The 16,192-nt window shown below is 37.7% G+C and overlaps 1 protein-coding gene across 1 annotated transcript in view; it reads right to left on the reverse strand.

The window, feature by feature from the left end:
* Nucleotides 1-790: 790 nt before the first annotated feature.
* Nucleotides 791-16,192, reverse strand: part of LOC139115920 (trafficking protein particle complex subunit 9-like) — a 31,199-nt gene continuing 15,797 nt past the window's right edge. Inside the window, exons 12-23 of the mRNA XM_070678345.1 lie at nucleotides 13,022-13,107; nucleotides 12,486-12,612; nucleotides 11,728-11,941; nucleotides 11,108-11,193; nucleotides 10,524-10,667; nucleotides 9,722-9,840; nucleotides 8,199-8,341; nucleotides 7,553-7,663; nucleotides 6,996-7,134; nucleotides 6,108-6,300; nucleotides 5,631-5,755; nucleotides 791-5,052 (exon numbers count right to left, since the gene is read on the reverse strand). Coding sequence (XP_070534446.1) covers nucleotides 4,837-5,052; nucleotides 5,631-5,755; nucleotides 6,108-6,300; nucleotides 6,996-7,134; nucleotides 7,553-7,663; nucleotides 8,199-8,341; nucleotides 9,722-9,840; nucleotides 10,524-10,667; nucleotides 11,108-11,193; nucleotides 11,728-11,941; nucleotides 12,486-12,612; nucleotides 13,022-13,107 — 1,703 coding nt within the window. The 3' untranslated portion in view covers nucleotides 791-4,836. The remainder of the gene's footprint in view (nucleotides 5,053-5,630; nucleotides 5,756-6,107; nucleotides 6,301-6,995; nucleotides 7,135-7,552; nucleotides 7,664-8,198; nucleotides 8,342-9,721; nucleotides 9,841-10,523; nucleotides 10,668-11,107; nucleotides 11,194-11,727; nucleotides 11,942-12,485; nucleotides 12,613-13,021; nucleotides 13,108-16,192) is intronic.

The following is a 16,192-nucleotide window of genomic DNA, read 5'->3' on the forward strand; positions in this document are numbered from 1 at the left end:
GAATTTAGGTTATTCGTACTAGCGCCACCTACGACCGAAACGTTTATATCGACAGCGCCTCCGCTTCACGCACTTTTGGACATTATGTCCATGGCACAAAGTTACCAGAAACTATCAACAGCTCCCATTTTTTTTAACATAGGAGATTATCTTTCTGATTATTTTTTCTGTTCCTAACTTTTAACTGAAAGTTGATGCATAAATGTTATTAGACCAAAACATCTTACAAAAATACGTTTATTGAAGTACAAGGCGCGAAAAAAGCTCTACTGATATACTATATTTTGAAGACGAATTGAGATGGCCTTCAATTTTGCACAGCTGGCTATCATGAAAACATTTGTTTCCTACGGCAAATATATCATTGGTTATGGCCGGTAACACTGTATTTGGAAAGTTTTGCAAAATTGCTATTGTATGGATTTCTAAATTATTAAAAAAGGCGGCAAGACAAAATAAACTGTGCTTTAAAGTGAGTTTTCAGAGTCCGGGAAAAACTGCATTGTGCTCAAAAGTGTGTTTTAAGAGTTCACCTAACTTCTCTAGGACTTTCTCTGACTGGTCTCACATATGCTTAAGGACAATATCTCTTGCTATAATGGGGCCAATCCCAATTTTCACCCGTAAATAGAGATTTAGTGAGCTGGAAGGGACACTGTGTGTACGCTCTGTTCACCGAACTTGACCTTTGTGATGTCATGATCATATGATGATTGAAGGCCAACAACAGAGGGGTAAGTGGAATATCAGAAAGAAAAAGTTTTGATAGAAAAACAAAACGCAGTTCTAATACTCTGTACTGAAATTTATTGATAATTTGCTTGAGAGTACTTCACCAAAAAAATTCTCTCTCAAAAAGAAATAGAACCAGCTGATAACAATATCTTACATCTACAAATTGAAAGTAAATTCAAAGGGCCTTTTACAGCAAATCTTTTAATTATTCTCAACTTCTCCATGTCCACATGCAAGGTTGAGTAATTCATCAATGTTGGGACAATCTAAAAAATCCCCGCAAAATGTAACAGGCACGTTGAAAGCAACCAGTAATATAACAGGCTTAAGTGTACAGCTGCACGTTCAGGAGCAATCTTTGGTTAGTCTATGATTAGCATAATATGATCTGATGCAATCTTTCCTATGTATAGTGTGAAAAAATTGGCTTCCCCCTAATACACGTTCATAACTTAACCTTTGAACTTAAAATTAGCATATGCAAATTGGGTAAACAACGACGTGAACTGGCATTGTTGACCTTCCTGCTAGTCAGCCTGTAGCTATTGTAGGGCAGCTATATACGATGAAAACAGCTGTTGTATTTGATAATATTTTCATTATTTTTGTTTTTGAACATTTTCTTTTTCTCCGTAGAGTATGTTGAAATGCAAAGTATAACCCTTGCCGACACAGAGTACTGTACAAATTACAATATGCCATGATATTATTAAGGTAGAATGTGCCTCGGGGACAGACATTCTGACTCACAAACTTTTACAATTCTTTTCTGATCTACCACTTGTGGGGGCTCATTTTAAAGCTCTTGGAATAAGAAAAATTGTCATTTTCTTAGTTTTTCAAAAATCTTATTTTCCTCCATAGAGTTAACACGGGGATGGCGGCCATTTTCAATTTCAAATATCGGTAAATCTTGGGTAATTTGTTTCTGTAGTACCAAAATTTGCACGGTGACCCCAACTTTTATTCATGATGTTGAAAGAGGATGGTTGAAAGAATCCTTGAGGAAAGTTTGAGCAAAAGTTTAAATCTCTCTCGTTCGAGGCGCATACTACCTTAACACATAAATTCAAGTCCAGACTCTGAAGTTCAGTCACCAACAATAACAATGGACAATGACATTGTTCACACACAATGGCTGTGCTAAACAAGTTGAACACTGGGCATTTTGACATGACTTTGGGAAAATGAAAAGAACTGTATTTTTAGAGTCAGGTCTAAAATATTTGAAAATAAATCCAAAGTTACAGCTAGTCTGCCTTTAGTCCAGTCTACCTTTGACCCCTTCACCACCATGGTTTGGTCCAGACATATTGTAATCAATGGTAAGTGTGGACCTGTTTACAGGGAATTGGGGGTTGCACAGGCTAACTCCTCTTAAAGACACCGTTGTAAATCAAACATAATGCATAAATTGAAATCTATGACAATCTGTTTCTCCTTGCAGAGGCCTGTGCCTTTGGTCGTCGACTATGAGAAAACGTCAAATCCTTATACAAACATCATGAGTCTAACAAATAGATGATCCTGCATCCGGGTAATGGAAGATGGACTTCAGGATAATGACATTTTATCGGTTCAGACGGTTTCTAATACATGTTGAAGTACTAGTATAAGTTCCTTGAAAGTGTTACATGAGGATGATTTGATAGTTCACACAAATTCATTGAGTTTCAGCCTGGATCTGCTGTGCACACAATCAAAAATTCACAGTTTTTAACCCTTTCACTACAATGGTTTAGCCCAACACTATTATTATCAATGGTGATTTCGGACCCGTTTACAGGGAAATCGGGGTGAACAGGTTCAACGTTTGCAATGACTGAATCTTGATATCAAGGGAAATGAACGGTTCATGTTAAGGTCTTCTTTAAATTCCTTGCTGTGATTTTGTTGGCATTTGTGGTTTTTTTTTAATTCTCTGTCACATATACAGAGTTGTCTACCACCGATTAATTTCTCGACAAATGACAAGAATGTTGCATGTGTAAAACAGCGGTCTTGAAAAACACCTTTTCAATGTTTCAGAAAACCCCTGAAATATCCATCATCACAAAGCAATGTTCAGATCAGCAGCAGCAAGACTGAATACTGGCCGTACCGATTCAAAGAGCAATATTCATTTTTCTGTGATGTTGTGATGAAAATTAAGCTTGTCAAGAGTACATCACTTCTATATGACTATTGCAATTGACCTAATTTTGTAAATTTTCATTTCTACTTCTTCCACGGCGGTGACAGAATTCACATTACTAATTACTCTATCTTCACATAAGATCTGTCTGTTTAGTCAGCCTCCTCTATAGCGATGTCCTGAATTGCCTTGTATGGAACAAACACAATGGAAGCCTATGACGTGAGACAAATAGTCTGTTTTAACCCTTTGAGTGCTAAAATTTTTTCCCATCAAAATTTTAGTGCAACATTTTACCAATTTTTATGAATTTTTCTATAATTTTTTGATAATTTTGGACCAAATGGACATCACATTTCATTGGCTATAGCTTTTTATCAAAATTTTGGCAAAAATCTGAAAAAATTGACTGGGTTATAAAGGAGACAAAAATTGACTTTGGCGCTCAAAGGGTTAAAGTATGAACCTGACTGTATTAATTTCAATACACTACTGTTCAGCCAATAAAAAAGTCCTGCCTTTTCATGTGACAATTAACCAAAATCTTAAAGTTGGCAAATTTCTACATTCAGAATGCTAAACAGATGGATGGAGTTGTACTTGACATTATATACTTCGCAAAGTTTGTTGACTCTACATGATGATAATATCAATCAGCTGGGAGGATCCTTGAAATCAGAAACAACCAATGTTTGTGTGCAAGTTTTACAACATGGTAGGCAAGCAGTGGCCAAAATGTTATGATAAAATGGTCATATGCAACATCATAACAGCTTTATTAGAGCGCCTCTAAATTTCCAAGAGCCGAACCAAACAGAACCTGACTTCACACATGGCGACCCCTTTTTTTATTCAAAGTTGATTGTAAACTTCATAGCACTTCTACTGTCATTCCGGTCAAAATCTTTAAAACTAATCTGAAAGTTCATAGATGCAGTACGATTTGGGACAACACGCGTTGTATTATACACAGTCTAATGAGGACATAATCTTCCAGGAGGTAGACACTATGGGATGCTTTTGAAAGCAAGATATTCAGATGGCCAAGTCTGCAGCAGCCATATTGAATGATGCATTATGGGAAATGCAAAAAAAATTTGACGTCAAAGATTTTACAGTCTATGTTTCTTGATCTTTCTTCGAATACCACAAAGCATATTTAGCTGTACTTAAATATTTGAAAACAAATTGCACGTATCTGAGTCTTTATTCTTGGACTTTTCTCATTGTAATGGGTAGATCATAAAATTTGTGTGTCTGTTGCAGGCAGGGTGGATTGTACCAAAAAACTCTACAACAAAAATATTTATATCTGGACAAAAAGGGGGGTTGAAAGGATTATATCATGTCTGCTGGGAGTATGCGACCTACAATATTTCCTACAAAACACGGTTATGTCAATGATTTTGCTGGCTGAATCTGCACCTAAATTTCATTGTGGGGTGTGCCCAAATTCAGCAACCCTTTGGCGACAGTCAAGAATCACCTGCAGGGACATGTACAGCGGATTTGCAGCTGGTGTGAGAATTGACCAATCAGAATTGACTTGCATGGTTTGCAAAGTTTAGCTATACCACATTATTTTTGTGATGATAAGGTTAAGCATATTTGATCAGTGCGCGGGAAGTCAAGTATGATTTTGACAGTTGATAAAATGATCAACTACCGGACACGAACACTCCTCCTTGGTGCCAATATTTGCTGAGCTGTGTCTGTGACTAAGCCTGCTGCAAAATGCTTTTGTAGTAACTGTAACAGCCCATACGTATGTATAATTTCGTTCAGAGTTCATTGTTCTATCAACATTTGTAATCACGATGCTGCAACTCTTCCCCTCATCCATCGAATGCAGGGTTCCCCTCTCCACTGTGAGATCCTCCCCATTTATCAAGTGCAATGGTTTCTTCCTATGCAAGGTAATCAGGCAAGACAGAATGCACCACTGCGAGGATAGGGGTGAGCACATACTAATCATCACATTGTTTATCAGTTATGTTAAGGTCCACTGTGGGCCTGTATCTCCATATCTGTCCAGAGTTCGGAGTTTCTATTGATGGGGCAGACTCAAGGTCAACTTTCAGGGTCTCCTCCACAATTTCCATACATGTTACGCCAAGTTTAAAGTTTCCGCAGCAGAGGAAGAGAAAACTACAGCTGTGTTGGGCCGATCCATCAACAGGGATCTGTGAAAATAGAAATAAAATGATGGTAAAATGCCCCTCCACTTACCCTGTGTTGGTAGAGTCAATGGTTGAACCCAAGTAAAAGCTACGGCCCCTATAGGTTGGTACCATACCATGTGAAATACGCAGGGTAAAGACATGGAAGATCTATAAGGCGGTATGATGTAAAGCCTGTCTAAGCTTATACAAACTCCTGACTTACATCAAGCCGTAACATGGTTTGTGGTGTGAAACATACTTAGTTATTAGTTGTCAAGACTCCACTCTCATCCTTTTGAGAGATGCCATGGATAAATTCCATGATGTAAATTCTTGGTCTATATGAGACGTAGCTTTACTGCACTGTGTGCATCCTATGAATATAGAACTGACGGTCTTGAAAAAGATATTTGATGGACAACCACATGTCATATGCAGCAATGATACATACTATCACTTAGTCTTAATGACAAACAGAAATAGTCCCAGCAATGAAGCAAAGTTGGCACAGCTCTTTACCTTTCGAAATTACCATCAGTTAGTGCACACAGAGGTACATTGTATGTCAACAACGATCTCACTGAAAGCCTTGAACTCACCTCAGCTACTTTGATAGATGTTTGTCCGATGCACAGCACACTGCTGTCAAGTTGTGTCTCATGTGTGCTGTTCTGTTGATCCAGGTACGGTTGGATTGTGAGGACACTGGGACCAACGGTCACACCTAGCAATGTGAACAGTAATTAAATTAACAATGTTGGGATTGAGGGCTATTGATTGTATTCAAATGAGAAAATTCTGATTATGTGATGAATGTTACATGAATATAATTTCAAAGAAATCTGTTTTTTCCGACTCACAGTACACTTTCTGTAGGTGGCTTTACTGTTAGCATATTCATCACCAATGGGTGTTTGGCTGTATGTCTCAAATCAGATATATGTTGAAATTTAAGATATACTACGATGACACGGTCCCATTCTTGAAATGAACATAATGGAAACAACGGAAATGTACCAAAGTTCGGTGGTGCGGGATCAAATGAGAAATAAACACAACAAAAAAACAAAACTCACCAGTGTCATTGGTGACTTTGACATTGACATTGATTGGTTCAGCGATGTTGAAATTGACAGGTTCATCCAATGCATGAAATGTACCGTTGAGGGTGACCTCCCATTGTACAGGGCATTGTCTCATGTGATGGACCATGTACTGAGATAGGTAAAGACCATCTATGGGGAGACAGCCAGACTTTTTATTTGATAGGTATGATAAGTTAAGGCAAGAAAACCAGCTGGTCATACCTAGAAGGCATGGAGGTGCTTTTCACTGGGTGGCCAGCTTGATCAATCGATTGCATACATGGTGCTCTGTGGTCTAACACACTCATCAAATCTATGAAATGGAATTAGGCTACCTACACGTGATCGGATTTTGGCTGTGTGCTCAAACATAATAATCTGCATCGCACTTTCTGCTAACTCTTGGATTGGAAATTTAACTATCTTTTCAAAAATCATGGGGATGAACAGATTGGTCGCACTGTTTTGAGGAAAGCAGTCATGTTTTGAGGTTCAATGTGGCGAAACAGTAGCTGATTGGCGATCGTACCACGGATAATGCAGTTTATCCAGATTGGTTAATCACGTTATATGAACAGTGCCTCTATCGACCATATTGATAGCAACTGATAGAAACATTCGATATTATGTTGTCATGGACATTTCTTCATCCAACTCACTGATCACATGTTAGGTGCATCTCACCCATGGTCAACACTAAACACCTTTTGTTCACACATTGGTGTTTCACCTCTGCAGAAGGATAAAGTAAATGCATTTACCAGAATAAAGATTCTATGAGCAACCACTATACAATACCCAAATTTAGCAGGGTTAGTCTTGGCTCGTTTCTACTTTGTATCTGTGGTATGAAATCACAATTTGCACATGAAAGGATATAATTTTCCATCTGATGTCGACCAGACTGGCTAGTTGTTGTGCATACAGTTTGATCAGATTGTCTTTTCCTCCGTCCCTTGCCAGCAAACCATCCTTCTTCTTTTCTACCAGGGAAAATCTCTCCACTAAGACACCAATTCTGAAAGATGAAATAACAATAGAATCATTAGTGATAAACTGAGCAAATATCTTACTTTCTCCTTACTTGTAAGCCAGTTTAGGAAAATGTTTTCATGTGTGCTCTTACTAAAGGCTGGGACAACACTCCAAGCTGCCATGATTCACTGACTTCTGTGAACAGCGCCCTCTACTGGTCAGATTCAGTTGTCTCAGCAGGTGAATATTGCCACTTTATGCAAGATTTATTACTGTTTACTGGTATTATCAAAGCATCTGTGTTTGTTTAGTGTATTCCAAGCCATAAAAGAAAAACATTATTCTGCAAGGCTTTCACTACGAAATAACAAGTCTAATGCACAAAATGTTGAACTTTTTGAAGATGTGTACTTCTGATCTCTAACACCAGAAATATTGACAATTTCTTTCCACACACTTACCTCCTTTTCTGTTTACTTTCCAAGGTGGTTTCTGTGTCATCTCCATATTGCACTATCATCTCATGGCCGCTTTGATTCACCATGTCAACAATGAGATGAAACTGACTTGGACTGTGGAAACGAATCACACACAGGAAATGGAAATTGTTTCACGGCTGATTAAAAGTTGCCGCAGACCAACAGCGTTCATAGCAATTTGAGCAGTACATACTCTGAACTTCTAATTTTGCAAATGCAATAATAGACATTGTTGAATACATGGGCAATTTTCATTTTCCTTTTTTTACATGAGATACTTTTGCCTCAACGGTTTATGAAACACAAAAATTACAAATGATCTCTCCTTTGACAATACTGTATATAGTCCTAAATGAACAGATAAAATGTAAAATTGCTCCTGCTGGGCACCAAAGTTGTGCAATGACAAATAAAAATGTGTGCCAAAAGTTCTCAAATGTGTCAATGTCTTTCAAAACACTGCATCGGGCAAAGAGCCCTGTGACAAATAAGATTCATAGATATGTACGTCAACGCTTTCACTACTATGTCTAATGCAAAGGTTAAATTTACCATGGAAAATAATAGGTTTATACCAAGATTTGGTAATGCGAGGGTTCAAACAAACTGACAGCAGAATCAATGTTACCTTTTGGCAGGTATCGTTGTCCATCTTGTCAGCATTACTGAGGGCTGTACTGTGAGTTTTATACCAACGGTGGCCACTCTCTGATAACTTGCCTTAAGACCGGGACCTCCACTATACTGAATACGTAACGTGGCATCTATGATCTATGGGAAAAAGCAGCCGATAAGTTTGTCAAAAATTTTGTGGAAGCGATTTTTAATTATACATATCAGTGAGAAGTACTGTTTTATTAGAGTGAGAGTATATCTCACTTGCGGGAAAAAAAAAATATATTTTACATTTCAATATCTTTTCTGCATATCATAGCATGGAATGTAAAGGCTGCTAATCTCCGTAATAAATCAGTATTACTCGTAGACATCAAATTTACAAATTTCCTTTCTGATGGTGATGTGAAATAAATAGCTGGTAAATATTTACTTCTTAAGAATTGTTGTTTTTCTTTTTTTCCTGTCATTTAATAATGTTATCTGAGTTCTGTTTGTATGTTGGGCCGATGACCTGGAATACAGAATAAAGACCACCACAAGTATATCTCACTTATTTTAGAGTTGATGGCAAACTAGGATACAGGTGAATTTTGGTCTGGCAAAGTATCTGCTTTATTGACACACTTTACCCTAAGGAAAGGGTAAACATCGTCATACATAGAGACTTCAAAGAAGCAATACAATAAGTAGCCAGAAAAGGTCAAAATCAGAAATAAATAAATAAATAAATAAAGGAACATACATAAATGGAACACAAACTGGAAAGAATATTTGTTTTTCATCGTACTTGTTTGTTATTGATCTCTCAGAAGTAGACACTTGTTAATGTACATTGCTATGGGAATGTATAATTCTTGTTATTCATCATGAATTCTAATTGACTGTTATGTGATAATGATTGGAATGTTGGGTGTACTGATTGAATAGTATTGTATAATGTATCTCGTTCTGATTTATAGTATTCACAAATAAATAGGAAATGAGTCTCATCTTCAATATTATTATGTGTACATCTTTTGCAGATAGTATAGTATAAAGAAAACACTATGTCACACTGTTGAACTTAAAAATGGAAATGACAGTAAAACTTTGATTACTTGTTTGAATATTTCTATAATGTGAACAAATAGTTTTTTAATCGGCAGCTGTGACCTTTAACCTAGGAATCTGCTTTTGTGCGTTTTGTTCATGAAAGCCGGTGGCCTATATTTGTGAAATAAAATTGAAATGTTACCTTTTCTCTTCCATAATGGGGAATTAAAACTACATCGGTAACAGAAAAGTTGTACAACAAATAATTGAACATGACACATGTATTACTTGTGATACAAATTTTTCTTGATGTACGCACAACTGGGACAGGACAAAACAGGGTTTTAATAAAATATACAGTTTGATTGCTGTACAGTGTACTAGAAAACCCTGTCAGATAGATTTAATTCTTTAGAGGGTATCTAGGTATAGGAAGTATAGGAATCAACTATTTACCAGAATCACAACACAAAGTCACACCAGCAATCTCTATCGCCATACCTTTTTATTGACATCCATTTCAGAGTTGCCTGCATCATGTGTTCCTTTGCTGTCAGGGTTGCCAGGTTTGCTGACCTTGGACTTGGCTTCTGGGTATGGCAAGGGTGAAGTTGGTGTCTCTGGTACAAGGAAACAGATATCAATGTCATAAACACTGTCATGTATTACATGTACCTTTTTCACATTCCTCATTCAATACAAAACCAAATACATTTACATCCTTGAAAGCTTGATACCGTGTACTGACTATTGATATCATGGTATCCTATTTTATAAAGATTTTCGACGCCTTAATATTTGTTAATCATGTGATAAAAGTCAAAATGAAAAATCTTAAAGATTGTACCAACAGATATTCAAAATGTGTCTTCTGAGATTTGTTGGAAAAAAAGTGTATATCCCTCATTGATGTGCCTCTGCTGACTCTGCAATTACAAGCTGACTGAAATGAGCCAGCGGAAGTATGGCGCCCTCTTACAGTGACAAGCAGAAACAGTGAAACTCTCATCTCGATCCTGATACAAACACAAATAAGTAAGTTCTTTGTGAGCTGAACATGAATCTGTCTATGGGTTAACCCTCTGAGTGCTGTAATTTTTCCCACCAAAAATTTAGTGCAACATTTTATGAATTCTCATGAATTCTTCTGTAGTTTTTTGGCAATTTTGGACCAAATGGACAACACATTTCACTTGCTACAGTTTTTTTATCAAAATTTTGATAAAATTCTGAAAAAAATCGACTTTTACACATCCTACGAAGGTGACAAAATTGACTTTGACGCTAAAACAGTTTTGCTCACCTTCTGGTAATATAGCATCTGCTGCTATGAAGTCACCAATAGCTTTGATGTAAACTGTAAATGTTAGACTACTTCCTGGCTGGACAGGAAGTTGTGTTTTAATGTTCTCCTCACTCCAACTGAACATACTGTCAATAGGTACATCTGTCAAGTAAACGAAAATACACAAATGTAAATGGGCCTACTACGGAATAAAATGTCACACTCAGACAACAATAGTGTCCAGAATCTGACGATGCTTATGAATACAGTGATGAAAACAAATACACCAAGATAATCATTCGCACAGGTTTACACATAATTCTAGTTACGTTTCAGCATGCGGTTTAGTTTGTACAATGGTCATTTCCATGTCTGGGTTTAACCAATTCCTTCCACTGGATAAGCAAAGCATTGTAAGACAGAACCCGTGATGTTTGACTGTCACTCACATGAATTAAAATTTTATTTTGTGTTGAAAACTATACAACATTTCACTTGACCAGAACAAATTTACACAAAATTTGCCTTCCTGTTATTTGATCAAACTCTATTTAACTGATTTTTTCAAGCATTTAAGAGAAAGTGCGCATGTCAAAGCTAACCTTTAGACTTGACCTTGTCCATGGCAATAGCGATGCTTTCCAAGGGTACTTTCCCACAGTTTTGCAGCGTAATTGCACACTCTTGACTGCAAGTAAGAGAAACAGGTTCATCATCATATTACCACAATATTCTCAAACTGTAATGATTCACACTATACCAGTAATTTTATCCCTCGGAATTTTTCCAGTTACAGCAAAATCTGCCAATAAAAACTTTCACATGGGAATATCTTTTCCTTCTTTTATTATCACATCAAGGCCCAAGTGTCTAAATCACTCTCCTTCTTGTGACTGGTTGAATTCACCCTCCAGTATTTTTAACCTGTTCATCCTAAACAGGTCCACAACCACTATCAATAACAATGGGTTTGGATCAAACCATGATGTTGCAGGCCTCAAACCAAACCCCTTCACCACAATGGAATCCTGGGATGGATACTGTAGTATATAACGCGTCACAACTTCTCTCTACTGGGCCCACTTTTCCTCATGCTTGCTGATGATTTTTCTAATTCTCATTCTACCCTCAAATTCTTTCTCATCCAATTCTCCTAATCTCCCTTTCTCCATCGCATCCCACTTCCTCTAATCTCCATAGCAACACTGATGTGTCCACTCACCTCTCTCCGGCCAGCAAGGTCAAGGCTACGCTAGACAGCATGGCGTCATTGATTGTGGACGATGCCTTCACGCTGGCATTCTGGGGCAGGGACGTGTTGATCTTCAACTGGGGCAGTGCCGGAACCACCTCCACTTCGTAGAATGACTCGGACACGGCCTGAATGTCCCTCAGCCGGCAGTGACTTTTGACCCCAAGGACGTGTGAGATGTAACCTGAAGTGGAAACAAAATTTGGAAGAAATTGATTACAGACTGTAACTGACATCAAAGTTCAATTTCAAGCACAGTCACTCAAAAGACACGGTCACTCCAGTAACCGTGTTTCAAGTAATATTCTGCCTTCAAGATAAAGTTCCTGAACCACAAAACTGCATACTTAAGCCCTTGAGCGCCAAAGTCAATTTTTGTCATGCTTATAAAATATACTTTAGTCAATTTTTGTCAGATTTTAGCAAAAATTTTGATAAAAAACTGTGGCCAATGAAATGTTTTGTTCATTTGGTCCAAAATTATCAGAAAAATTACAGAAAAGTTCACAGAAGGTAAAATGTTACACTGAAATTTTGATGGGGAAAAAATACAGCACTCAAAGGGTTAAGTGCAGTACAAATCTATTTGATGATATGGATTTGTGATTTTCATGTGTCTATCATCTGAAGTAGGGTAACTGTGCATAGGACCTTATGCCTAAAATGCATGTCTTCCTTCCTGCTTTACATGTCCTGCATAAACTTAGACGCGAGTTGACGACACTTACCAACTATCTTGAGGGTGCCTGACCCCTTAGGTGAGCCATGAATGGCAACTGGATAGGGCCCCGACTCAGCCGGCAGGGAAAATGACGCCGGTATTGGGTCAAACTCCAGACCCTCGGCCAGCAAACCCTAGATATGATAAACGGAAAAAAATGCAAACACACTTGTAAAGGAAAGAGAGAACAAGGCTAGCAAACACCAATGAAAGAGGAATCTGCAGCAAAACTGCATGTAGCATACAGACATGTCTATTGAGTAATTATGATTTATTATATTTGATTACTTTAATCCACTGTTGCCGCTTGTCTTCATATCAGGTCACTAACAGAGGTCAGATAATGATGGCCTCATTGTGACACATGTTGTATTATCGCCCTCTAGGTCAAAGGGCGCTGAGATACTGACTTCTGGTGAGCTAGCTGCACACACAAATCTGCTTAGAACCATCTGTATTCATTTCCATTATCTATACTCATTAGTGATTGTTAGGAGCTGAATGAAAAAAGCCAGTGTAGGACCATCCAAGCCGATAACTCACCATATTGTCCACCTTGAGTTCAAATGGCAGTGGGTTATTGACTTGTAACGCTATCTCACAGGTATCCCCTTCAACCCATTGGAACGCTAAAAAGAAACAAAATTGTGTGATCTAAATGTGAAGTCAAAGATTCACAATCTCCGATAAAACTTTATCCGAAAGGTGCAATATCTTTTACATCTTTTGACTGTTTGTCGAACTAACACAATATATAATTTGTTATGGTTTGTTTTGGTTTATGTGGTGTGTGTGTGTGTGTGTGTGTGTTGTGTGTGTGTGTGTGTGTGACATTATTATAATGTCAGACAAAGGTCTATCCAAATATTTTACAGCCTGTATTAGCTGACTTTGTACGATGAATAATCAAGGCAGTAGTTTGGCTTCAAGGGCAATACGGGTATCTATTGTTCATTGGCACTATACGGGGAATATGGCAGTGACATATTTGAATTCTCACAGAGACTGAAGTACATTTCAACGATGCATTCATTTCTGTTGTTTGTTTTTCATTATAAGTACACTCACAGTGCTTTTATATGAATTCCAAATGATGTCTAAATATGGTTGTTGAACAATGGAGCCAATGACATTGATTTATTTTCAGCTTTTGAGCTTTTAATAGACTAGGATTTGAATATTGATATTCTTGTTTTGATCTGACCCAATATGATTGAAAAAAAAATGAGCTAGAATGATTAGATTTCACACTGGCTAAATGTAGCCAAAGTACATGAACATGTAGTTTGGTTGAAGCTAGGGTTTCACTGCAACTACAGTACTACGGTCTATCTATTGTTACTTCAGTATGCTTCAGTCAGGTTTTTTTCACTACATTTTCAAGTTGCTCTTGGAAATTTACACAAATACCTTTGACTGCGAAACCGTAACTTATTCATTGAGAACTAATTTCACTATCATTTGCTGATAGATAAAATCTGCTAAATGAAATCGAAGTGAAAATGTTAAATTACAATACAGAGTTCAGAGTTCGCATTTATGCAAAAATCGTGCGTATTTACGCATTGAAATTGACTCTCTATGCATTTTTATCATTGTTATGCGTTTTCTATACGCAAAGGATAACACCAAAAGCACTCCCAGCAACTGAGCTTAGGCGACAACCAGACGAAATTTGTTGCAAAACATTTCTGTCAATCACTCATTTTGTGTGGAATGTTTCGGATTCTCTGGGCGTTGTCTGAAAAATCGGCATCGTAGTTCACACGTTATCACGTTATAGGCACGTTATCATGTCAGCTGTGCCTATGAATTACGTTGCTAATTTTCAGGCGAGCGATAGTTTCTGAAACTTATGACACAAAGTGAGTGATTGACAGAAATGTTGCGACAAATTATATAAATGCCAACCGTGCACGATCATCGCGTCTCGCTGTTCCCAAATTTTGATCAAGCACATATGCAGCATGGCGTCGAAGCAGACAAATGTTTTCTTTTGACTTTGCTCTACGAGTCCGTGAAAAACAAGTCATCGTTGATGACACAGTCCCCACTTGTTAATGGGTACTTTGATTACATGTCCTCAGAGAGGATAGAGTCCTCTCATTAGGTCTGTGATAAAAAATACTTTTGAATGAATTCGCTTGATACCTGTTTGAGTTATGGTTCAGGACATGAAAAAAATGTAACAAAATGGTCGCACAGTGGCCATATTGGATCGCATCACAAAACAAATTGATGTGCATAGCTATGACATTGGTCGATGTCCTTGTACCAACTTTGAATAAAATTGGTCGAAACATGCGGATATGCCTGAGAAATGGCTCTGTACATGAAAAAAATCATAATAGAATGCCGTCTGGCGGCCATATTGGATCGTATCACAAAACAGATTGACGTGCATATGTATGACATAGGTCAATGTCCTTGTACCAACTTTGAATAAAATCAGTTGAGATATGCCTGAGTTATGGCTCTGTACATGAAAAAATCGTAATAAAATGGCCGCCTGGCGGCCATATTGGATCGTATCACAAAACAAATTGCCGTGCACAGCTATGACATTTGTCAATAAGCTTGTACCAACTTTGAATAAAATCGGTTGAAACGTGCCTGAGTAATAGCTCTGTACATGAAAAAATCTTAATAAAATGGCCGCCTGGCGGCCATATTGGATCGTATCACAAAACAAATTGACGTGCATATCTATGACATTGGTCAATGTCCTTGTACCAACTCTGAATAAAATCGGTTGGAACATGCCTGAGTAATGGCTCTGTACATGAAAAAATCGTAATAAAATGGCCACCTGGCGGCCATATTGGATTGTATCACAAAACAAATTGATGTGCATATCTATGACATTGGTCAATGTCCTTGTACCAACTCTGAATAAAATCGGTCGAAACATGCCTGAGTTATGGCTCTGTACATGAAAAAATCGTAATAAAATGGCCGCCTGGCGGCCATATTGGATCGTATCACAAAACAAATTGATGTGCATATCTATGACATTGGTCGATGTCCTTGTACCAACTTTGAATAAAATCGGTTGGAACATGCCTGAGAAATGGCTCTGTACATGAAAAAATCGTAATAAAATGGCCGCCTGGCGGCCATATTGGATCGTATCACAAAACAGATTGACGTGCATATGTATGACATAGGTCAATGTCCTTGTACCAACTTTGAATAAAATCAGTTGAGATATGCCTGAGTTATGGCTCTGTACATGAAAAAAATCGTAATAAAATGGCCGCACAACGGCCATTTTGGATCGTATCACAAAACAAATTGCCGTGCACAGCTATGACATTTGTCAATAAGCTTGTACCAACTTTGAATAAAATCGGTTGAAACGTGCCTGAGTAATAGCTCTGTACATGAAAAAATCTTAATAAAATGGCCGCCTGGCGGCCATATTGGATCGTATCACAAAACAAATTGACGTGCATATCTATGACATTGGTCAATGTCCTTGTACCAACTTTGAATAAAATCGGTTGGAACATGCCTGAGTTATGGCTCTGTACATGAAAAAATCGTAATAAAATGGCCGCCTGGCGGCCATATTGGATCGTATCACAAAACAAATTGACGTGCATATCTATGACATTGGTCAATGTCCTTGTACCAACTTTGAATAAATCGGTTGGAACATGCCTGAGTTATGGCTCTGTACATGAAAAAATCGTAATAAAATGGCCGCCTGGC

Source organism: Ptychodera flava, chromosome 17 (assembly GCF_041260155.1).
Source record: "Ptychodera flava strain L36383 chromosome 17, AS_Pfla_20210202, whole genome shotgun sequence".
NCBI classification, from domain to species: Eukaryota; Metazoa; Hemichordata; class Enteropneusta; family Ptychoderidae; genus Ptychodera; species Ptychodera flava.